This window comes from Phyllobates terribilis, unplaced genomic scaffold (genome assembly GCF_046119375.1).
Source record: "Phyllobates terribilis strain yellow unplaced genomic scaffold, ASM4611937v1 Scaffold_9__5_contigs__length_417890890, whole genome shotgun sequence".
Taxonomy (NCBI): Eukaryota; Metazoa; Chordata; class Amphibia; order Anura; family Dendrobatidae; genus Phyllobates; species Phyllobates terribilis.
In genome coordinates this window covers 372433220-372457578 of record NW_027362769.1, presented here as the reverse complement: position 1 = coordinate 372457578, position 24359 = coordinate 372433220, and the positions used below count along the sequence as shown (strand labels likewise).

General features: G+C 41.8%; 1 protein-coding gene across 3 annotated transcripts in view; it reads left to right on the top strand.

Annotated features, from left to right (window-relative positions):
• Positions 1 to 24359, top strand: part of RBBP6 (RB binding protein 6, ubiquitin ligase) — a 31599-nt gene that overhangs the window by 2629 nt on the left and 4611 nt on the right. The window contains exons 2-15 of one of the 3 annotated variants that reach the window (XM_073648321.1): positions 4355 to 4454; positions 5207 to 5243; positions 13344 to 13388; positions 18482 to 18570; positions 18677 to 18773; positions 19079 to 19218; positions 19370 to 19542; positions 20929 to 21032; positions 21122 to 21480; positions 21704 to 21800; positions 21884 to 21944; positions 22479 to 22542; positions 22760 to 23128; positions 24142 to 24243. In XM_073648321.1, coding sequence (XP_073504422.1) covers positions 4355 to 4454; positions 5207 to 5243; positions 13344 to 13388; positions 18482 to 18570; positions 18677 to 18773; positions 19079 to 19218; positions 19370 to 19542; positions 20929 to 21032; positions 21122 to 21480; positions 21704 to 21800; positions 21884 to 21944; positions 22479 to 22542; positions 22760 to 23128; positions 24142 to 24243 — 1837 coding nt within the window. Of the gene's footprint in view, positions 1 to 4354; positions 4455 to 5206; positions 6199 to 13343; positions 13389 to 18481; positions 18571 to 18676; positions 18774 to 19078; positions 19219 to 19369; positions 19543 to 20928; positions 21033 to 21121; positions 21481 to 21703; positions 21801 to 21883; positions 21945 to 22478; positions 22543 to 22759; positions 23129 to 24141; positions 24244 to 24359 lie in introns of those variants that run through there. The other 2 variants (XM_073648322.1, XM_073648323.1) reach the window with 2 other exon arrangements.

The following is a 24359-nucleotide window of genomic DNA, read 5'->3' as shown; positions in this document are numbered from 1 at the left end:
TCTATTGATTAAGTAGCCTGGCCCCTCGTCATATGGGCGCTGCAGCAATGATGCCAGGCCAGCCAATCAAAAGAGCCGTGGTTGCTATCAGGAGACTTGCAATTACTGATTTGGCCGGGTGCTACAAATCCACTCGTGCCAACGCTTACCTTTTTTGGGCCATCTGATTCTTAGGACTCTCCCGACTCGTCCTATTAGGTGGATGGAGAGGAGAATCGGGCATGTTAATGTTCAGCTTCCAATCCTTTGTTCTCATGGAAGATTATCTGCTGCCCGAGGTGTCTGGCAGCTGCTCCTCTATTCAGAACAGGCGATGGGCTGAGCCTAAAGGATGCATGTGGTGGGGTCAGGGAAGATGGCGGTGGGCCTGGATCAGGCTGAGCTTTAGTTGTAGCACCGATCACAAGTTATTTGCACGTCTATATACTGTCTGTGCTTATAGTGCGTCAATACTTTTTTCTACTAATTCTGAAATATTTTTATAATGTATATTAGTTATTGAGGATAGAGACATTTTCTGACAATCCGGTCATTTATGGGCATCAATATGAAGTCGTGTAATGTTTGCTTGGAATGTGTTTTCTGCCTCCACAAACTGATGGCTCATTGCACAATCTGTACTCCATATTGGATAATATGAGGGGGGCACTTGGGACTCTCCCACTATATATACATGCTCCATCCTTGCTGCAATAAGGGGTGAAGTTAGGGCAGAGGGCCACTCACAGCTTTGGTGTAAGGCCGAATATATTGGCACTTGTGGCATGTGGTTTTATCATGAATTGCTGCAGGGTTTCTATACTTGTCTGCCTGTTGTTTTCAGATGAAAGTGCTGTTTTACCTCCAAAAACAAAGAAATGTTTGCATAATAGGGGTCTTCCATCTCTGCTCTCCCCCAGTATGTCACACTCAACTTGTTTCACATTTATATTGACTGACAGGTCTAAGTCCTAATAGTATTGTTCCCCCTGATATTGGGTGTGATTTATCACAAGAATAATGAAGTGGAGAGGTTTATGCGACAGGTTCCCTTTAAATTCGCTCTTGTATGGAAGTTGTTATCCATCTCGTGCAATGATGGCGGGCGCTGTGACTTCTGGGCCCCTCACAGATCCCGAGAAAAATGCTCCGCAACGTTAATTCAGTACTGCACCTTCTCGGTGCACCAAGTACCTCCTATACTGGGGACCTTAAAGGGAGCCTGTCAGTGGCATCATGAATCTGCCTGTCTACACAATTGCAGCTAGGTATGCTTCTGTCTGAAACGCTGCTACATGTGATTGACATCTCTAGGTATGAAAGTGCCTCGTCACCAGGAAAAATCCGTCCCGACTTGACTTGTGTAGTAGTGGTGAACCCCTCTAATGTGTATGGGCTCATATCGGTTGCATTGTCTGTGATTCCCTCGCTGTGACCATCCCCAAATCTAATACTTCAGCAGGATTAGTTGACATGTTTGGCGGGCAGGTTTACACCATTGATGTCTTCTGCCTGGATTTGTGTTTTGCAGTTGTGTAAATGCTGAGATTTGGTAATCCAGGAAACTGTCGGATGCTTTGTTGCTATGAGCTCAGAGCCGCATTGTTCTCTTCTAGAGCGAAATGCACTAAAGAGGTTGTCGCAGGAACGTCACAGACGGCAAGTGCTGGTTATGTCTGTCCTGGGCTGAACCCCTTTTTAAAGGGGTATTTCAGGTTCTGAATTTTTTTTTTTATGGCAGCGAGTGCTGCAGCCTGTGGTGGGTTTTGCAGCGGTGCCCCATTCTTATCAGCAGAACAGTGCAATACCCAGCACTGGCATAAATCGGGCAGCAGAGGCTGCAGCGCTCGCTGAATGCCGCAGTCCCTCTCACAGGGCTGATCGGAGGGGCACTCAGTCTCTGTCCCCTCCAATCCAATATAAATGACCTTCCTTAAGGACGGCAATCAATATTCTGAAACTAGAAAGCCCCCTGTAATGACTAATTTCTCTGTACTGTGAGGCACCTAGTAAAGACTTCTTCCAGCCACATTGCAGCCCTGGGTGCGTTATATATGATATGCTGTCGTCCTGAAGCAATGCTACTTTACCGGTTTCTTAGTGTTTATATGGCAGCCGTCCGTCCATGTATAAACCTATTCATCCTGTAATCTGCCTGATGGGCTCTATGGCCTGACGCCCCTTCCCCTACCAGAGTCCCCTATTATGGTGTAGACTGAATAGCGTCTGGTTTGAGGCGGTGGCAACTATTGATCTGTTAAGATCGGGGGTCGCCTTTTCTTGTGGCCGGTTTGGGCCGGCTTAACAATTGAAATGCTGTTTGGTGGCCCCCATGGTGCGTACTTCCTTCGGCTCTAGGTCAGTCTGGGGGGATTTCTTGTGCACAGAGAATTAACATAGGAATAGGTACTGCTCGCAAGTCACCGCACCTTTTATAGAAAGCTGCAGCTATTCTGTATCTCATGGAAGTAACAGTGACCTCTGTGTACATGTCTGGATAATCTGATGGCCTTTGTCTTCCCTCATTGCATAACTTTGAGGTCTTATTTTTAAATTAATGTTACCATATTGCTGCTAAAATCAATTTTTTTTATATAGAAAGCCTCCCACCCTGATGGGTGGATGGGGACCGGGGGTTGCTATGACAGCAGGGGGCCTACTGAAGACCCCTGTTGCTGCCATCATGGTGCAGCTCTCCATACCACCCACAAGCTGGGCTTCATAGGAGACTTTACTGTGTTCTGCCAAGCTGTACTATTTCATTATATACATTAAGCGATCAAAGATCTCAAGTTCAAGTCTCCAATTTAAATTGAAGAAAGAAAAAAAAAACAAAGGAAAAATATTTTCAATAAAAATGGAACCCTTATATTTGAATCCCCTCATTTTCTCCACTTCAAAGAAATTGAAAATGTTTAGTATTGCAACGTCTGATCTATAAAAATGTAATTTTATTAGTTTTCAAATATTTACAACTAAATCTATATCCCTGACATCCATGTAAAAATTTGAACCCGATATGGTAAATGCTGTGATAGGGAAAAAATTGATACACCAGATGTCACAGCTCACCTCCTCCCCCTCCTGTACAATGACTCATAACTAATCACAGAGCGCGCCCACAACGTTGACATAGAAGTCAATGAACATCCCCCAGACCATTACTATGTTCCCAGTGACTGCTGTAGGGCATGACATTGATCCAGCTATATGCGATGGCTCCCCCTAGAGGAGGTTGTGGACCGCTACACATTTATATTTCCATAGGATGGGGACTAGAGCTCTGTATCAGGCAGTGGATGATGAGCTTAGAACCTGCTATCTAGAATATATGATAAAGGGGTTTTCTGGTCTGCAAAATCATGACAGTATGCAATGTGCACAGTGTCATGATTCCCCCGTATTCGTGGTCACGCATCCAGCATGCGACTTTTACACTTGCGGTCAGGTGCTGATTAGATTCTCCTGCACTTCTCTAACTAGCTCCTTGAGAGAAGCGGATGAAAGCCTAGTCTGAACGTGGTCGTAAGTGTGCAGATTGTATAGATGAGGCCATGTGACCGCCCACTGCTGCTGCGAATACAGGGGAATCGTGACTGTGCACATTGTCCCCATTCTGCAGTCATAGTGACTGTAGACTTTTTTTTAGCCTGTAAAACCCCTTTAAAAAGTGGACTCTTATTCCAAGCTAGCTATGGATGTGGCAGGGGAACATCTGCTATTTGAGGTTTTTAGTGTCTTTCCTGCACCCTTCTCATTTCACAGGAAAACTGTAGCAAACTTTTTTTTTTTTGTCATTGGTTGTTCTTTGTGTTGCATTGGGGCGAGGATCTTGGTACATTCCTGTATGGGTACAGGGGCCGTCCAACTACGGAAGATCCCCTTCTTAATTGGCACTAACTACATTTAAAAAAAAAAAAAAGCGCATATCTCCTGGGCCAGCATCACTTTAGCTGTGACATTAGTGTTTTAGCAAGTGCACCTTAATGGGGAGAATAAAGGGCTGTCCAGGACTAAAATATTGATGACCTCTTAGGATAGATCTGCTTCAGATTGGTGGCAGCCTGGCACCCGCACCGATCAGCGGCTATCAGGTCATAGAGCTCCGTACACAGAGCACAGCTCCGTACATCATGTAGTGGCTGATCTTGGGTACTACAACTCAACTGCCATTGACTTCAATAGGAGTTGAGCTGCAGTACCCATGAACGGCCACTACACAATGTACGGCGCTGTGTACTTGCAGCCTATCATGGGGGTCTCTGAGCGATCTGATATCAATGACCTAAGTCTGGCATAACTGAGCGTTAAAATCATTTCTTATAATTCGTGTTCCTCCTCCTCCATGTCTGACTTCTCCTATTCGCCCCTGTAGAGTACACAGATGAAGCCGCTCTTATTCCCAAGAACTCTTCAGTCATTGTTCGAAGAATCCCAATTGGAGGAGTGAAAACTACAACCAAGACATATGTCATGTAAGTTCTTATACTGTGATAAGTTTTGTACAGAAATGTAGTTGTTTGGTAACGACTTCTACAAGGGACAATTATGACAGTGACTCCAATTGTTTTCCTAAATGATGCAAAAATGTATGTAGTTAGAAATCTGTGATGAAGCGTCAAGATCGAGATGTGAAAATGCAAGAAAGCAATCCAATGATTGGACGGGACAGTGTGACCTACTATTGTGCTTCTGTTAGCAGGTTGTGGTGTGTTTTCATTAAATATTTATCTATAATCTATATCACAAGTTGCACACAACTTTGCCTCCATAGGGTGGCAATCACATGGGATCTGTCAGTAGGTTCAACCCTCTTAAGCTGTCTATACAGGCATGTAGGTCATAGGAAGCTGAATAAAATGTTGACATCTGCGATCCGATGTTTTATTCCTGAGAAATCTGTTTCTCTTAATATGTAAATGAGCTAAGATCTATAGGCGGGACATAGATCTGCATGAGCATCTGCTTCTATTACATGATAGGTGATGCCAGTGTGATCCTTGTAATGACTGACAGTCTGCTCTCCTGGTCTACATGTTTCATGTAAAATAATCTCTGAAGGCAGATTCTCGGGTAGATCTATGTCCCACCCATAGATCTTAATAGCTCATTTAATAGATATATATTTATGACAATGCCCCTATAAAATGACTGAGTCTGTCTTGATGTCAGAGAGGCCAAAATACTAATTATTTTTTTTCTTTTTTCCTTCCCATTTGCCTTCCAGAAGTCGCGCCGAGCCAGTGAGTGGAACATCAAAATCAGTATGTAACCCCACAATCACCTTTTTTCCTTATACCTCTTTTTCTCCAGCTTTTTAAGCTGCGGGCTCTGACCTGCTTATTATTCCCCTCCCCCCAATTGTGGTTCTGTTAAACTTGCAATCTGTGAATCCGATGTATTTGATATTGCTGCCGAGCCCTGTGTCCTTCTGCCACTTGTATCTCACATTGAATGCTCAGCGCCCTCCCGTCACACAGGACCATGTACCGTCTGTAGGATCGGTCACTTTTGTGAACATGATGTCATGTTCTGTTGTGGGTTTTTATTTATTTTTATATATATATATATTTTTTTACTACCGTATTTGTACTGTTAACTGCAATAAAGTATTCCATGTGATTTGTAGTTTTTTGCAGAGTATAAAAAAATGACATTTTTGCAAAGGATTGTTTATATGCTTTCACATTTGTATTGTTTTTAATGGTTCATACTCGTGAATTGCCCTTTTTTATATGAAATGTTCCTGTTGCAGTTTATATACAATCTGTCATTTTCTTGACATAATGCTACTTGCATATATATGGTAAATTGCTTTAGTTGGTCAGTGATCTGCTTGTAGGGATGAAACTCGGCCAATTTATTTTTATTTTTTTTGCCAAGGACAAATCAGGCTTCCTCCCACCTCCCGTGATGTTGTGTTAATTGCGTTTTAGATGACTGCAGCTTGTTCTCGTTAAGGACCCACATAACCTGCACCCTTGTGACCCGGTTTAACACGTGACCTGATTAGTATTACCCCCTTGTAGACAGACGGTGGTCCCGGTGTGGTGTCACATGCTGATGCTTTGTTCTGGCTCTGCGTATCTGATCAGTATGCTGAACAGGCACGGGAGGGGGGAGAGCCATCTCATTGATAGGTTTCTCTCTGTTCGTAGAACTTTCTAGTTTCTGCGAATACAACATTCACTTTGGATCCCCGATAAAACAATTTTTTTTTTTTTTTTAAAGAAAAAAGTGAAACATATTTTATTTTGCACGACATACGGTGGTGGCCAAACGGACCCCATTAGGTCCTAACAGGGCATGCAGCGCTTTTCTGTCCCATCAAATCTTTGGATGTGAATTGACGACGGCAGATGTTTATTTTGCCGTCTGCTATAATTCACAAACCGTACTGTACATGGACCCTGCGGTCCTGACTTGTTTGGGTATCGCTCAGGTTTTTACAACTGGAGCTTCACAGTAAATCTGGAATGCCTCTATTAAAGATCTCCTAAGAAAAGCACGGCTGCGGGGACGCTAAGAGCTGCCGCAGCTATCATTTGTATCTGTCATGTCTTGGGAGGCCAAATCCCGTTAAACCACCCTCCAATTCTTTTCAGTTTTGGAAAGTAACGAGAAGCATAAATGGGCCACATGCACCATAATTGGAGCTTTTTTTTGCACAGATTTTGTACCACAAAGCTGAGGATTTCCCCTTATTCTCCATGTAAATGTGTTCTCACAGACTACACAGAGATGGGGAGTGACGTGGTTTGATGGCGGCAGCAATACTAGTCACAACCTACGCTATATAGAACCCCACTGTAAACACTGGTCTGTAATCAGTATTCTCAGACTGGTTATCATTGGGCTGATTGCAGAAGGACTTGGTGGGAATGAATGGTCTCACCCCCACCCCCAATGTATGGAGGTCTATGGGTGGATGATCTCTGATCCTTCATGGTTGTGCAGTATTTCTAGTACTAGGAGTCTGAGCCCTACTGCCGGGGTGGCTATACGGATTATTAGCCATAGTTTAATAATCTCGTCCTTGGTGCTAGACTTTTTCAATTTAGTTTTTTTGGCACCTGAAATATGGTGTGTAAGAAAGCTTATGTTTAGCGGAGAATCCCTTTATCGTCTGTCCACAGGGTAGATGATATATAGATCAGTGGGGTCCGACCACCATCCTATCCATTCCCTTTTGGTCTGCTGAGTGTTGTGCTTGGCTTTTTCCTGGCAGCCCCACTGGGAAAAAAATTAAAAAAAAATGGAGATGTCGGGCGTGTGCACTGCAGCTCCAAATCTTATTCCTGATAGTTTGGAGGGGCAGTGCACATCCCCAACCTCTTAACCCCCCCCTCCGTGTTGCCGGAAAACGCCAAGCACAACACTTGGCAGACCAAAAGGGAATGGATAGGATGGCAGTCGGGCATGTGCACTGCCACTACAAACTTTAAGGGATTGAAGTGCCTCGTTCTGCTGATCGGTGGTGGTCCCAGGGAACAAAATTAGAACATGCTGACTTTATGCCCCAAAAAAAAAAAAAAAGTACCATACTTATACATAAATGCTGTCCAGTATTGGAGCTTTGCTCCATTGAATTGAGTTTTCTTAATTCTGGACAGTTCCTTTAACAGCCAGCAAACTAGATTTGGGTCCCTGTAGTTCTGTGCCGCTTATTCGGACATTACCACATGGGGAGGTGAGAATGTAATTGGCTCCTAGGCCGGCTATAGGGATGAAGGAACTGTCAGCCAAGTATTTTCAGAGGGGAGTAAGCTGCTGCCATCTCTGGCTGAGGCCGATGTCCCCGGAGAAGAGAAGGATTAGGCGTTGAATCCTAGCATTCCTGTCAGGGAGGCGATGGCGGCCCCTATATACATTAGGGGTGGCCAGTCCTGCTTACATGGGCACTATCTGCTTGCCAGTCTGTATGGGGCCCTAAAGGCTGTTTGTACAATATATCAAATATAGTATATTGACTAATGAATCGATCCTGGATATCGGAGGTAACCATTTTCTTGCCCATACTTTCCTATTTACCCAGCAGAAGCTGGTGGTGCCACATCGTGCTTTCATATTTCCAAATATTTTTTTTGACAAGTAGTGTTTTTTTTTTTTGTCGGATAGGCAGATGGGGCTTTGTATGGCCTTATTACGTCTTAAAGGGATTTTTTTTTTCCTTTAAATGAGTAAGATTGTAAAATCAAGCCACTTTTCAGTTTAACTTATTAAAAATCCTCACCGTTTTCAAGAACAAGATGGATTTTTACTATGGTTTCCGGCTTATTGCCTAGGCTAGATTGCAGAGGTGGCCGGTTTCCTAGGCAATGAGTGCAGCGCTTACAAGCTCATTACGTTAGAGCTTGTGAGCGCTGTTCTGGATCTGGCCAGCTTCAAGATCCCCTGCGCTCCTCTAATGCTGGGAGCGGGTTCGCTCTTGAAGAAAGGTGAGAGAACCCCTTTAATGGAGGCTTATAGTCCAGCTTTGGCAATTACCTGAATACCCCAATTTAAAGGGATCCCGTGCCTAATGGTCAGTCCAGGCAGTAATCCGGATATAGTGCCCCCCACAATGTCTCCTTAGTGCACCTGCTCCACTGGTTTATGTAACCGATGTCTGTACATCCCTGAATTTATTTTGTTTCCGCCGTTCCCTGGCGCCCACTTCCTAGCCGTTCTTCGCCCATCGTTCTCTGGTTTCTGCATATTTCTGATTGATGACTCTTTGTATGTAATATCCTAATGGTCCTCACAATACAAGTCTCTATTTGTATTGCTTTTATGATATAGTATTAAGAAACGTTATCTGTATCTTTATTTTATTTTTTTTTGTCCCAGTTTTGCCATTGATTTAACCTGTTGACCCTCATGGCTATTGTATATGACGGTTCCTATGCAGTTCTGTTCCCTACTTTTTTTTCCCATTTGAGTTTTCTTTTTTGTTAGCATGTGTATTTAATGAGTCCACATGTTTTTTTATAAAATAAAAATGAATATTGTTTTAGCCATTTGTGTTCCTGGAATGTCTTGAGAGTAACTGCAGCGATTCTGTCCTTTGTTTCCTTCCATCATTTCTGCTAATGATTCATTGTAACGAACAGATTGCCTGTGGATGCCAGACATGTATTCGCACATTCATTGATTATGGGAAGGTTTCAGACATTTTGCACTGAAGAGGAGATCGATCCTAAAAAAAAAACAAAACTTTTTTTTTCCTAAACTGTATCTACTCATTGTGATGTTTTTGTCTTTAAAGTGATTGTCACCAGGTTTATATATTGCCCATCTGAGGAGTAATTAAATATATAAGATATGGCACTTCAAACAAATTCACAATGCACAACCTCTACCTGTAAGGGCAGATTGAAGAGGCGATCCATAAGTATAATATAATTTTTATTAATCACTAAAAACAATATAAGTTAAAATAGGACTATAAAAAAACTGTCCAGTAAGGGGACAGATTCCTATCAATGGATCAAAAATTGTACAGGCCCAAAAATTGACATTAAATGTAATTAACAGCCTAGTATAGCATAATTAGCCAACGTAAGAAACCCCTTGAAAATGCTTCCTACAGCAAATCACTATAAATGGTTTCTAAGCTATAGTAAGTATCAAGTATGATCTTAAAGTGGGCTATGGACTGGCCCTACGGAGAAGAGGTCTGTGATCCAGGGCAGGACTCTGTCCCCTTCACTCCGACGCACGTTTCGCCCACTTGCTTCTTCCGACCATTTGTTTGCCAGGTATATTTACCATCTCCCTTACACGTCCTTATTAGTACATAGCAACCTATCAAATAGTAATAAGGACGTATAGGGGAGATGGTATATACCTGGCAAACAAATGGTGCCAGAGAAAAGAGGTCTATGATCCAGAGCAAGACGTCTCCCCCTTAACCCCGATGCGCGTTTCGTCCACTTGCTTCTTCGGAAGAAGCAAGTGGGCGAAACGCGCGTCGGAGTGAAGGGGACAGAGTCCTGCTCTGGATCACAGACCTCTTTTCTCCGTAGGGCCAGTCCTTAGCCCACTTTAAGATCATACTTGATACTTACTATAGCTTAGAAACCATTAACCATTTATAGTGATTAGCTGTGGGAAGCATTTTCAAGGTGTTTGTTTGCTAAATATGCTATACTAAGCTGTTAATTACATTTAATATCAATTTTTGGGCCTGTACAATTTTTGATCCATTGATAGGAGTCTGTCCCCTTACTGGACTCAGTTTTTTTAGCCATATATTTTGACCTTCTATGTATTGTTTTTAGTGACAAAATTATTATTTTATACTTATGGATCTCTTCTTTACTCTGCCCTTAGTATTACAGCTAGAGGTTGTGGATTGCCCATCTGAGGGTAGCATAAAGTGGGGTCAGATACCAAGTGTATCATTCATTGGGCTCCTTGCTGTTATTTTGATGGACCGCTCTACGGGTGAGACCCCACGGTACAGCAGGCCACATGGGTTAAACTCCACTGACCCCGGGTTGCCGATGGTCACATGACTGCCCAGATTGTCCGGCCATGGGATTGAGTTTTGGCCATGTACAGCCGGCTGCCCGTGAGATGTCGTCCTACTTGGCCTCCTAATGATGAGCTTATGCTGTGGAAACATCCATATTAAAGGGACTGACAGGATGACTGTTTAAACCAAGCACTTGGTGAAACATTTAGGTGCACCTTCCCACGTGCTTGTTTCTCAGAGCTGACAATCAACGAAGATGGGGAAGGAGATGGATGGAAAACAAAGTAGGTGGGAAGGAGCACTTAAATATATGATGCACTGAGCGCCTCTGCTTGGTTTGAAGTCATTTTTTTTTTTTTTTTTTTGTGCTGACAGTCCCTTTTTAATCAGTCATGAGTAGTTCTTATCCTTTCTATTGCATCCAGTGGCAATCCCAACAGCATTTCTGGCTAACCAGAGGTCACGGATATGGAGGAGTAGTTACGGTATAACGGTAAAAAGTGTTGACCCCACTTTGTTACCCCCATATAGGGCAGCTTAAACCTGACACTCCCTTTAACTGCCCACTGTTGCTATCAGGCCTTTGTGGCAGCATTGAGCGCTTATGGCGGCACTGTCGCTGTGTGCGCTGCCGTATAGTGACTGATGGCAATAGTGAGCAGAAAACAGCGCTCGGTCCTGTAGACAATGAATGGAGCGGTGGTGCACAAACAGGACTGTTGCCCTATTCTCATGATTGAACCCTCACTGATCAGTAACTTGTGACCTGTCCTATGACTAGATGATGAGTTTTGGTGGGACAAACCCTCTCAACATTAGACCTGCTTGCCCAAATATCTCTTGCACAAAATTAATGTTACAGGTGACAATGTAAGCCAATTTGCCGGCACCTCTCCACCATTTAGATCTATATTGAGTTGCTAAAAAAGCTGCTGTGTTCACCTCTACATCAGACTGTTACTGCAGGCAGCGCTATTAGTCACTGTAAGGTGGTAATGACTGTCGGGGGCTGTAGATGTGAACCCATCCGCCTGTCTCCTGCAACCGCTCCACCAGCAATAGGGGACAATTGATTAAAGACCATTACAATTCTCTACATGTGTAAACTGGATCATTGCACTTTGGGCACTTGTACACCACAGCCCCATGTATGAGCCTTTTAATTTAGTGCTTATTTAAGATTTTTCCTTAAAGGACACAATCACGTTCTTTGCACGGCTCATTCCTGGAGCTGCACTATGTCCATACGGATGAGCGTTGACATAAAAAAATTCCATAACATACACCCCCCTCCCAATAGCAGAGTTGCCCCTACTGCAAGTTTGACCTACTGGGGGATCAGGGACTTGATGTTTGCTTTACTGCACTCATTTGCAGCAGGAGGAACTTTGCTATTGTGAGAGTAAATAGCTGATGCAGTGAGATTCCCTGAGATGGCGGCATTACATTATCTTATATATTACATTTTCTTCTTCTGTCTGCATCTATTATCACATAGGCACATTATATCCACTATTAATAAGACACAACACCAGTCCTCAGTGCAGCATGCACAAGTCTAGTCCATTTTTCTTACCAAGGTATTTTATGTAATGGCGGAAAGTTCAGGCACCTGTCTGCGATGTGGAGTCGAAGGATGTCACCGGCCTAATTTATTTATTTTTTAACAACGGCCATTTGATCGTCTGACCTAATCTAGACATAAATGCCTATATATGCTGTTATTTTTGTAGTCTGACTGTCCCTGGCTTTTCCTGTAGCTTAACAGGATCTTTTATATGTATCAAAGCTGTGCCCTAATATAGTCAGCAAAATATGTACGATCAACCTTGCCGAATGCAACTTTTGTAGCGCTTTTTTTTACTTTTAGAAACCTGTGTTCAAATCCCTCTGATTCATTTTTTCCTCCATTAAGGGTAGGTGCCCACGATGCAGAAATGAAGCAGAAAATTTCTGCAGCGTTTCTGCATGTTCTTGGCAGTCAAAAACGCTTGCGGATTTTACACGCGTTTTTGCGGCGTTTTTTACATGCGGATTTGACTTGCGTTTTTCAAATGCATTGGGACCTCAAATCCGCATGCAGAAACGCACAAATAATGGACATGCTGCTGATTTTTCTGCTGCGGAAAATTCCGCAGCATGGGCACAGAACATGCAGATTTTCATTGGGGATCATGGGGCACAGATTACCAAGCGTTTTGCAAGCTTTTACACTGCGGAAATTCCGCAGCAAAAACGCTTGAAAAACGCATAGTGGGCACACAGCCTAAGGCAAACTTTTTTTTTTTTTTTAAATGCATACAGTAGTGGTATGACCGTATAGATGCTTGTACGACTACAAAATGCTGCCATAAACTGGGCTGGAAGTGCACTCTGAGTGTGCTGGCGCGCTGGCTCTCCCGTCGGCGCACTTCCAGTCTGACTTGCATAAAACTTCTACTTTATATTTGTTATGACTGACGCATCAGATCTCTACAAAAATTAGCTATTTTTTATAGGGGAGATGTTTGGATTCACCTATGCAGCCGTACATCTACTGCCATATACCTTTTAACACTACATTCCTCTCCTATACACCCATTGTACCTACATCTGCAGCAGTGCTTTCTTATGCCATGTACGACTAATAGAAATATATCGGACATTACAAGTTTATTTTCCAATGTTCCTTTCAGTGGATATTCACAAATGTACAATGTCTCGTTATTAGAATGTTTTTGGAATTGCTCCTATAATCCATGTGATGTGGCATCTAATTGTCTGTATTGATGTATATGAAAACCGCTGTATGTCATTGCATTCCTATGTGAATATTTAAAACTTTTTTTTTGCTTTATTGAATTTTTTTTCTTTGTTTTTTTTTTTTTCTTTTAATACTTGAACGTTTTTAATTTTCCATAAACAGATTGATGACGCTTCTGCATCTATATCTCTGGCCCAGCTTGCTAAGGTATATGTATATACATTACTGTTGATTTCACAGCTGTTCTGCCTTTTTTTTTAGTATTTTTGTATTCTATGGAGTTTCCTTCATGTGTGAGCGGTGCAGGTTTTTTTCCCTTTAAAAAAAATCTCCAATTTAAAAAAAATATATATATTTGCCAAGCACAATATTCCTCAGTTATACCAACGAAGAAACAACTGAAGTGTTCTTCAAAAGAAGAAATTGGCTTTTTGTTTTGCTCTTAATGTTTTTGAAACATTTTTCATGCTCCTATGTTTTTATCTGAGCTTTGAAGAACTTTCCTCCGAGGAAGGAAGAATTATGGTTTAGCGTTTGGCACTGCCGGACTTTTGCCCTTTCTTGTGATGAGTTTTGATGGGACGTTTCGCCATCTTTGCTACCTCACGTGTTGCTCATGGAGTGTTATATATCTCAATACTGGTGTCAATATCCATCTTATTTTTGACTAATTGGCTGTAATTTTTGTCATTTTGGTTCTTGCACTTATATTCATTGTGATGCGTGTATTATGCCTCTACAATTCTGCCTATGATTGATTTATTTTTTTAATGGTAAATATATGTATGATGCATAAAAAAAAAAATGGCCTCATGTTGAACCTTCATAACCGGTAAATGTACAATTTCTATCGATTTTGTAATAAAAAAAAAAGATTGAACAGTTTGCTTGTTTTGTGAGTGAGTGCAGAGCCCATCCGCTGTGTGACGCTGCCAATGGAACAGGCCCATCTATTCTGTAGCCACGGTCCGCCATGACTGGCCAGAAAATGTCTACACCCCATTTCACTGGGAAGCTAGTCCATGTTTATACCTGCTTTTAAAAATAATCTAAAATTAAAATAAGGAAAATTGGTACAACAATTATTGAGAGTCGCAAGCTATAGAACAAGTATGTCTGCACTGACTACAGGAATATTTCTTCAATTACTTTTATTTCCAGCCTGCTTTACAGATTACATTACTGGGTACATTACAAAAAAAAAAAAACAGGAGGTGTTTAACTTAAAAAGGATCTGTTACTTGCCATAAATATTTCTTTATTACCTGGTGTAAATGCCGCTGTTCTCCTGAATCCAGCGATGATTTTCTTTTGTTCCTGCACCTCTCTGTTCCTGAGAATATGGCCTCCTCTTCCCTGTATATAAATTAGTCTTGTTAGCCAACTGGGTGTGGTTCTGAATGCTCCGTGGGGGTCGGCTTGAGGGCCATATCTCAGGAACGGAGGGGCGTAGAAAAAAAAGAAAAACCACGCCAGATTCAGGAGAACAATGTCATTTACAACAGGTAAAAAAATGACACATGTATGGTAAGTGGAAGATCATCTTTAAGGTGCCCTTAAACTTAAGATAGATGACGGCTCTCTCTCCCCCAACTACCCCATACTGAGCATTAATGTGCTCTCTATAGGAGGAGCAGAGCGAGCCACTGCCACCTGTTAGAAAGCCCCCATACAAATCACATGGTTGTCCAACCACGCTGACTTTAATATGGGCTGCCAAATGTAGTTTCGGTCACAATGGACCAATGTAAGTCAATATGCTCTCTTGCTCTCTCTTGCCCCCTGATGCAGTTTTGTTTGCTCAGGATTATTTGACTGGCCTAAAAATTCACTAGTTTGTATGCACTTTTCTTTAAAAGGGTATTCCTGTCTCCAACATCCTGTAGTAGGTGCAATAATAATATTAGCAAATACCTATAATTTGTAATGTAGCATAGTTCTTCTGATTAGCTTTGTCGCTTACCCCATGTGCAGGGCATTGCAGTAGCTTATGTATCCATGGTTACAACCAGTGACAGCTAACTCACTATGTGAGTGCCCGTAACTATGGATATCTACGCTACTGCAATACCATGCCCATGGGGTAAGTGACATAGCTAATCAGAAGAACTATACTTTATTTCTAATTGGAGGTTTTTACTAATATACCTACTAAATAAGATAAGATCTTAAAGATGGGAACACCACAGCTTTGTTTTGGATCCAGGATACAAACTAATTCTTATCCTACATTAAAGAGTTACTCTTATCTTCATAAATGGGTATTGTTGGGAAGTCCTTGTCAATACACGCAATTTACTGCTTATTCAAATTTTCCATAATTATTGAGATATTAACACATTTTTTTTCTTTTTACAGCTCGTTGCCTAGGAGACCAACCACCAAGGTAGCAGCGGTGGTCGGTCTCGGAGGCAATGAGCTTTAAAGAAGTTAAAATTTGCAGCTGTTCTTGATATTAATAAGCAGTAAACTGCAAAAGTGCTTGTCTTTCTAAGCGCTATTTGAGAATATCCATCTATGATTATGGGAATAACCCAATATTATCTTTATAGAGCTTATTAATTGCTAAATAAAAAAAATAATGTCCGCTGCATGTGTATTGATTAGTGAGTTTACTATATTCCCTGTATGCAGTGAGCTCCCCCTGGTGGTTACAGGCAGACCGAATTACATGCTTTGACAAGGCAAGGGACGGGAGCTCAAATTGTTATATAGATCTATTAAAAAAAAATAAAATAAAATTTGCACAGAATGGGATATATATAAAAAAAAGAAAAAAAAATGTGCAGGAATTAGTAAATAGTTCGCTGGAGCAGATGTGGTAACTCTGTATGGGAGAACTGCTAATGGATTAACCCACTAATGTCTTCTAGAAAGTGGCTCTAAGTTGTACTTTGGATTTGAGGTATATTCAGGACGTTCTGTGGTCTCTGCAGCGGCACATTATTGCATTGCTTTGCAGGTTACCTGTGAACATCATTTTTGATCCGTACGTATGATGTACAGTCCTGGTGTGATCCTTCTAGTGATGTATTTGGCATTACGCTGACCGGTGTACACCTGCCCGCTGTCTACCTGTGCCACGCTCTGTACAGAATAGCAGAGTGGGGGACGGGGGACAGTGCCGCCGAAATCTGAACACATCACTGGATGGAACAATGTAAAAAGCGATGAGTCTGTAGGCGATGTGTTGTGTTTAGCTAAAAATGATCTTCAAAGGTGGACGGACACGAAATAAGTCACGGCATGTTCATTATAATTTGAATCTCCACTTATTTCACACTTTCACTGGGCTATTTATTTAATGCATCATTATTGATGTGGGAAATGTATGTTAGTAAGGATATGACATGCCGGCCTGATAGGTGCAGGTACCACCACTATCTCCACCACAAGGAGGGCCCATCTGCATCCAGTCCGATAGTTATTGGTCGGGGCCTCCTATTCTGGAGTTGGTGATGGGACTGACATCTATGAGACACGTGGCACATCTCATGGCTGTGCTGTAAATGTTTAATGGGAATGTGTCCATAAGAAAATGGCCTATTGTGTAAATAAGGTTTTTATATAAAATGTATTTTTTTTATTTTCAATATTAATATTTAGCACAATTTTCACACTGGTCACTCGGCCTAATATTAGACTTTGATTTCTGTTTTTCACATGAACATTAGCAGCATTAGACTGAGCTTATTTGTATAGAAGTGTAATCTGACGATGCTCTGAGGGAATTGTACAGGAGGAGGAGGTGAGCTGTGATATCACCTATTGTGAATAATGGATCCTGTTATCTACTGTATACAGAGGTGTTCTCAGTCATTGTACAGGAGGAGGAGGTGAGCTGTGACATCTATTGTGAATGGTGGATCCTGTTATCTACTGTATATAGAGGTGTTCTCAGTCATTGTACAGGAGGAAGAGGTGAGCTGTGACATCTATTGTGAATGGTGGATCCTGTGTTATCTACTGTATATAGAGGTTTTATCTATCATTGCACAGGAGGAGGTGAGCTGTGATATCACTTTGAATGGTGGATCTTATCATTACTGTATAAAGAGGTGTTATCAGTCATTGTACAGGGGGGGGGGGGGTGAGATGTGATATTTAGAGTAAATGGCAGATCCTGTGTTCCCTACTGTATATAGAGGTGCTATTAGTCATTGCACAGGAGGAGGTGAGCTGTGACATCAGCTGTTGTGAATGGTGAATCATGTCATTACTGTATATTGAGGCGTTATCTATCATTGTACAGGAGGGGGGAGGAGGTGAGCTGTGATATGATTTAGGGTAAATGGCAGATCCTGTGTTCCCTACTGTATATAGAGGTGCTAGCAGTCATTGTAATCTAGTCTGTGATAATACGATTACTGAAAGGTCATCTGTACAGAACAAAGTGTGAATCTAGTGTTAGGCCTGGTGGCCAGTGTGAAAATTGCTACATTTTCCAAAAAAAATTGTATAGAAAGAGAAGGAAAAAATTACTTTCAACATAACATTATTTAGAAAATAGGTAATTTTCTGGTGACTGATTAAAATTCTTGCCGCCTGCAGCCACCACTAGAGGGCGCACACTGTATACTGCGTTCTGTATTAGTTATTCTGCACACAATGGTGGTAATATGGATATTCTCTAATGCTACGACCACTTGTTAAGCCTGATGTTGTTTTCAGGCATTTATTCCCATTTTTCTGAGCTTTGGGTATCACTTTACAAACAGGAGTAAATTGGGCACAACTAGAGATGTCGCATATGCCAATGCTGGACCCTTTTTGAGCAATAGGTCTCTTCTGCACCAAGGACCTGGCTTCCGTACATTGGATATAGTTTTCTTTGTATTCTCAGATTACAGCAGTAGAAAACACCACTTGTGCCCATGGATCGGGGGGGGGGGGGGGGGTCGCTGCCGCTAATCTCTAATGCTTATGTTCTGTGGGTGCATAGACCCCCTCCCTATGCGGGTCCCGCTGGCAGACATTTTTTTTTGCATGCCAAGATGTTGACCATTTTATCTTTTTTATAGTTTTGAGTAATTTTCTCCGGGTATAAACATGGCCTAAATATTTTAACCCTTACAATGCTGTCAGCCTTCAGCATTGCAGGGGTTAATTTAGCCCTTCCTGCCTTTTTATCCAGTGGGTCCCCCAGGAGTGTAGCCATGTCCCACGTGGGACTTTTTAGGAGCAAACACGACAGCATTGAATGTGTGTGTGCCTGGATGGTGTTTGGGGCTTTCTGCGTCCTCATTTTTCGGGTTTTGACTAATTTTTTCTCCTCCCTTAAACAATTGCCTGTTGAACAGACCGCCAATCTGGCTGAAGCCAATGCTTCGGAAGAAGATAAAATCAGAGCAATGATGTCTCAGTCTGGCCATGACTATGACCCTAGCAAGTAAGTCCACGGCAGTCGTGATCGCCCGCACCTCTCCAATCTGACCACATTATGGGCGATCGAGATAACAACATTGTTTTTTTTTTTTTTTTTTAATTCCCTATAGCTACCTGAAAAAACCTCTGGGGCCCCCGCCTCCAACATACACTTGTTTTCGATGTTTAAAGCCCGGTCATTACATCAAGAATTGTCCTACAAATGGGGTAAGTCGGGATCACGCTTAAAAGCAATGGTTAACTGCTGCAAAACTTCAACTTTCCCCCTATAAATCCTTAGGTCGGTGGGGGAAATTTCCTCATCGGTGCATTGCAATGCACACGGCGCAATACGTTGCGTAGTGGCCATGAGTGGTACTGCAGCTTTGTCATTCAAATGGCAGAGCGCAACACAATGTAGCTGCATGGGGGAGAGAGGGTCACCAGTAATAAAGTCCCAGAAAACCTCTTGATTGTGTTTTTTTTTTCTACTAAGCCATTGATTTTTTTTTTTTACTTTTTTTTTTATCCAGGACAAAAGTTTTGAGTCTGTTCCCAGGATTAAAAAGAGCACTGGGATTCCTCGCAGTTTTATGGTGGAAGTTGAAGATCCCAATATGAAGGGGGCAATGCTTACAAACACTGGAAAATATGCCATACCGACCATTGACGCGTAAGTGTCTCCTATACAGGATGTTCCTTTTAAGTTTGTCACTCTGCAATACCAGATACGACCTGTGAGCAAAGAGTGGCGCTGTATGTTTTCAAAAATTGTTTTAAATGTTTTTTTGTTTTCTTTTAGTAAACCATTTTTTATATTGCAGTGTGGCATATGCTATGGGCAAGAAAGAAAAGCCTCCGTTTCTTCCTGAGGCCCAATCGTCCTCGTCTGAGGAGGAAGACCCCATCCCCGATGAGCTCCTGTGTATGATCTGTAAAGATATGATGAGCGATGCCGTCGTTATTCCTTGCTGTGGAAACAGCTATTGTGATGAATGTGAGTATCTGCGTCGTGTGTTAGACATCTCATTCTCTGCCCCTTTACCTGATCACTATGGGCAGGTCAAAATCTAAACTATCTCTAGATCGTAGTGAATGGCGTGAAAATAAGGTGCCTTAAGACATACATGAACTTTTCTTATGGTATCACCCAAATAATGAATCTAGGGGATACAGGAATTTTTCTCATGGTATCACCCAAAATAATGAATCTAAAACATACAGGAACTTTTCTCATGGTATCACCCAAATAATGAATCTAAGGGGTACAGGAACTTTTCTCATGGTATCACCCAAATAATGAATCTAAGGGTAAGTGCGCACACTTTGTGTTTTGCTGCGTATTTGCTGCAGATTTTTAATTTTCAGCTGTGTCTGGCAGTACCAGCAAAGTGTATGAGAAACCAGAATTCACTGTTCCCACATGTTGCTTTTTGTTTGCTGCGTATTTTCAGTGATTAGAAAAGCGTTGAAAGAAGTGACGTGTCACTTTTCAACGTTTTTTTCAGCGTTTTTTCACCCATAGGAAGTTATGGGGGGATGAAAAAACGCTACAAATGCGCAACAAAAAACGCGTATTTTGCTGCTTATTTGCAGCGTTTATGATGGCAAAATAGAATGGGAGTTTTTTTTTCACAGAACTTTATGTGCATTACTAAATAAAGACAGAAGGACAGTGAAAAAAACGCAACAAAAGACGCAGCTAATCTCCTGCCAGAGAAAAGTTCTCAGCAGATTTTGGTGCAGAAAAAATACGTGCGCACATACCCTTAGGGATACAGGAACTTTTCTACTTTTCTCGTGGTATCACCCAAATAATGAATCTAAGGGATACAGGAACTTTTTTCATGGTATCACCCAAATAATGAATCTAAGGGATACAGGAACTTTTTTCATGGCATCTCCCAAATATTGAGTCTAAAACATATAGGAACTTTTCCTTGTGCTATCGCCTTTTTTTTTTATTTTTTATCAATGCCTGTCTTTTACTGTGATCATTGATGTAATGAATACTGGAGATTTTCTTCATGCTATCACCCTCTCTCCAATCAGAGAGGATATGTTAGGTTTAGCTATGGGTGAAGTGTTTTTATCTCTTTATATGATCAAAGCCCCAAATACACATTAGACTAATGCCTTCCGAACCCTCCGATATTGACTGGTTCGGATGACTGTGTATGGGGATGCCGAACAACTGATTGTCGGGGGAGATGTTGCTATGGCAGGTCTGTCTTCGGACAGCCATTGAGGGGTAAAACTTTCCTGTCCTCTTTTGGTTCTTAATCTTTATGAGAAATTATATTTAACCTTTTATATTAGGGAGATAGTGGCTGTAATTTTGCCCTGAATTCTGAATCAGTATTTTTTTATCTTCCACTTTTAGGTATCCGCACTTCACTACTGGAATCGGAGGAGCACATGTGCCCTACGTGTCATCAGACCGACGTCTCTCCTGATAACTTAATCGCCAATAAATTCCTACGCCAGGTGATACAATTTTTTTTTATATATGGCATTTCTGCAGCTCATAACTTTTTGCTTCCTCGTTACTCAATTACTAATTTTGCTACTTTTAGGCTGTGAATAATTTTAAAAATGAAACCGGTTATACAAAGAGGATCCGTAAGCAACAGGCGTCTTCCCAGCAGCGGCAACAGCAGCAAGCGGCTCAGCCGCAACGTAGCGCCCCGCAGCCGACGCGTCCTGTGCAATCTCGCCAGCAAGATCCTCTTATCGTGCCCACTACTTCAGCACCTACTCCACCTTCGTCATCCCAAAGCCCTGCTGCTACTACTACTACCACGTCTGCAGCGCCCAGCACGACACCGGCCAATTCACAGCCGCCGCCTGTGGCGCCCCCTACAGAGCCTGCATTGCCGGCACCTGTCCAAAAGGAAAGAGAAAAACCAGAGCGAGAACGAGAATCTACGTATCAGTAAGTTGGTTTGGCATTGCTTTATAAAGTGTCTGAAAAATATTTTGACTTTTGTTTAGTGATTAGATTATAAGGATTTGGACATATTACACATTTTTTCAGAATATGCTGGGACAGATTAATTCTCTGTAGTGACTACGAGCGGTTTGATATAATCTTATACATATGATGGAGTGTTTTTTAATTATTTTCAGTATTTTTATAATTTATTTTTTCTCATCAGCCATGAAAAGCGTGAGGATCGATCTCGTGCTAGTTCATCTTCTGGGACATCGTCGAGCAGCTTACCACTGTCCAACAATAACCTTCTGGGAGACAAAGTGAGTCTTTACAGTCTGTACTAGCCTTGGGCTTATTTTAACCTAAAATAGCAAAAAATAATCCTAAACTTTTTTTTTTTAAGGGCTTCCACGTTCCAGTGCTTGGACAGATGCCACCTTCTTCTCACCACCTCCCTCCTCCAAGTACGTACTGGTTAGGGGACTATTAATAATGAAAGCACACCTTGTGGCCTTGTGTTTTTATATTTATGTACCTGATTTTCTGCTGTTATTTTAGCTTCTGTATTACTCTGAGCACATAGACTCCTGTGATTGAAGTTTGGAATTTGAGGTCCTTGCTTTCTAGTTGTAGGGTTAAAATTGTCCAGTTCTCGAAGTTTGTTTATCGAAGGATTAATATGGACACTAAAATATCCCTGTATAAAAAAAAACACTAGAAAAACGAGATTAAAGTCATCAGCAAGTGCAAAAAGTTTAGAAGTGGTAGGGGGAGCTTTAGCTGCCCCTCTCCTCGCCCTGCGCCTCACAAGGTCAAGGACCTCAAAGCAAGATGTTACTTGTAGACTTTGGTTTTTGTTGGTGTCGTAAGGATCTTGAGCTGCTAGGAGTTTATTAATTTTCTTATAGGATGCATTTATTTCCTGCCCTGATACAATTACCTTATCCCATTTTCTTTTTTTGAGTATTTAGCTGCTGTATATTTTTTTTATTTCACAGCGCCACTGATGAGAGCCAATATACCGAGACCTTCTGGACCCCGGCCGCACATGGGATGGGACGGGTTAGTGATATTATTTTGGGCTTATTTAGTATATAATAACTTATAGCTTTGAGAATTCTCCCATCTTAGTGATCACAAAAAATAAACTATCAATTAATGATTTGGGACCCCCACCAATTCTGAGCCCAACATGTTTTGGGTGCAGCTACATTACACGTGATGTGAGGGATGTTATTTTTTCAGATTTTTCTAGCTTTTTTCTTTTTTTTCTTTCTAGACATAGCCGTGGCCGTCACCCTCACAATGATCGCCCTCCAAGAAACCAAGTACCATCTTTGGCATCCTCGGGTCCTGTATATGTTCCGCCGCCGACACCCCTCTTTCCTCCACCACCACCGCATGGTCTTCAGTTGCCTCCTGGTGTTCCACCACCTCAGTTCCCGCCACAGTTTCCACCTGGACAGCCTCCCGCGGCCGGCTACAACGTTCCACCTCCAGGCTTCCCCTCGGCGCCAGCTACGGTGTCTGCCCCTTGGGTCAATCCGGCAGTTCAGGCTGCACATGCCAACGCTATTCCTGCCCAGTCCTTGGCACCACCGCTCTCTAAGGAGGAGTTCTATAGAGAGCAACGGCGACTAAAGGAGGAGTAAGTATGGGATTGAAAGGACAACTGCATATTCAGAAATTGTAAGAAAAAAACTAATGTGTATATTTGTGTTTGGGATTAAACTGTGCACAGTATGGGAAAGTCAGATTCAGGGGTACTATATAAAGCCGCCATGGTATATTGCACGGGGACACCAAGTCCTAAAATATTGGTTTTAACACCACCCTGAGACAACGCTCAACTCTCTCAAAATGCTGAGCCCTATATAACCCCCGACCACACCACTGATTGGCTGATTTCTGTGTATAACCCCGCCCACACCACTGATTGGCTGGTTTATGTCAATGTACACAGAAAGCAGCCAATCAGTGGTGGGGGCAGGGCTAGACTAGAAGGTACAAGACACCTAGTCCTGTAGTGATAATCTCCTACTGATAAAACACTGATATTATTGAAACAGCAATACACAGCCTAGTAAGTGACACATCGTTGGAATCGGGGTCTCCACCCCCACATCATGCTGCTCTCTGATTACATAGCAAAAACCTGCTGACATATTCACTTTAAGGTGCATGGATACTGGACATCTGGCGTGGGTTTCGGGAAGACTCCTGTCATATATATCAAACATATATCCATAGGTCCCCTCCCTAGATGGAGATCCAAGAGTGTCCTCGCCCGGTATACTTTACCTTTTTTTTGCTATATACAATATTCTATATAGAGGCATCCAGTAAAAGAACGTATATTGCAAGGTATAAATTATTTAGCCCATATAACAGTAGATGTCCTCCCCCTGTGAAGTACACTGGACACATGGAGGTGTAGTCAATTGAAAAAAAAAAAGTTAATAATTCTATAACTAATTAGTATCTATTGATTCTGTGATAAGACAACATCCTGAAACCGAACACTCGAGACAACTATGCATATAGCTCTCTTTTCTCTCATAAAGACAGCAACTTGCATGTTGACTTTTTTTTTTTTTCTTATTTTATATTTTTTCTTTACTTTTTTTTTTTTTTTTGTTGTAATTATACATTTTCCTTTAGAGAGAAGAAGAAATCAAAGCTTGAAGAATTTGCAAACGACTTTGCGAAAGAACTTCTGGAATACAAGAAAATACAAAAAGAACGGAAGCGATCCTATTCCAGGTAAGAAAAGAGCGAAAAGCTCTAAAGCATGATCAGTATTTTTTCTCTTTTTTTTTTTTTGCTGGGGTGTATTGCAACTTTATCATCCCTTTTTGCTTTTTTTTTTTTTTTTCTTC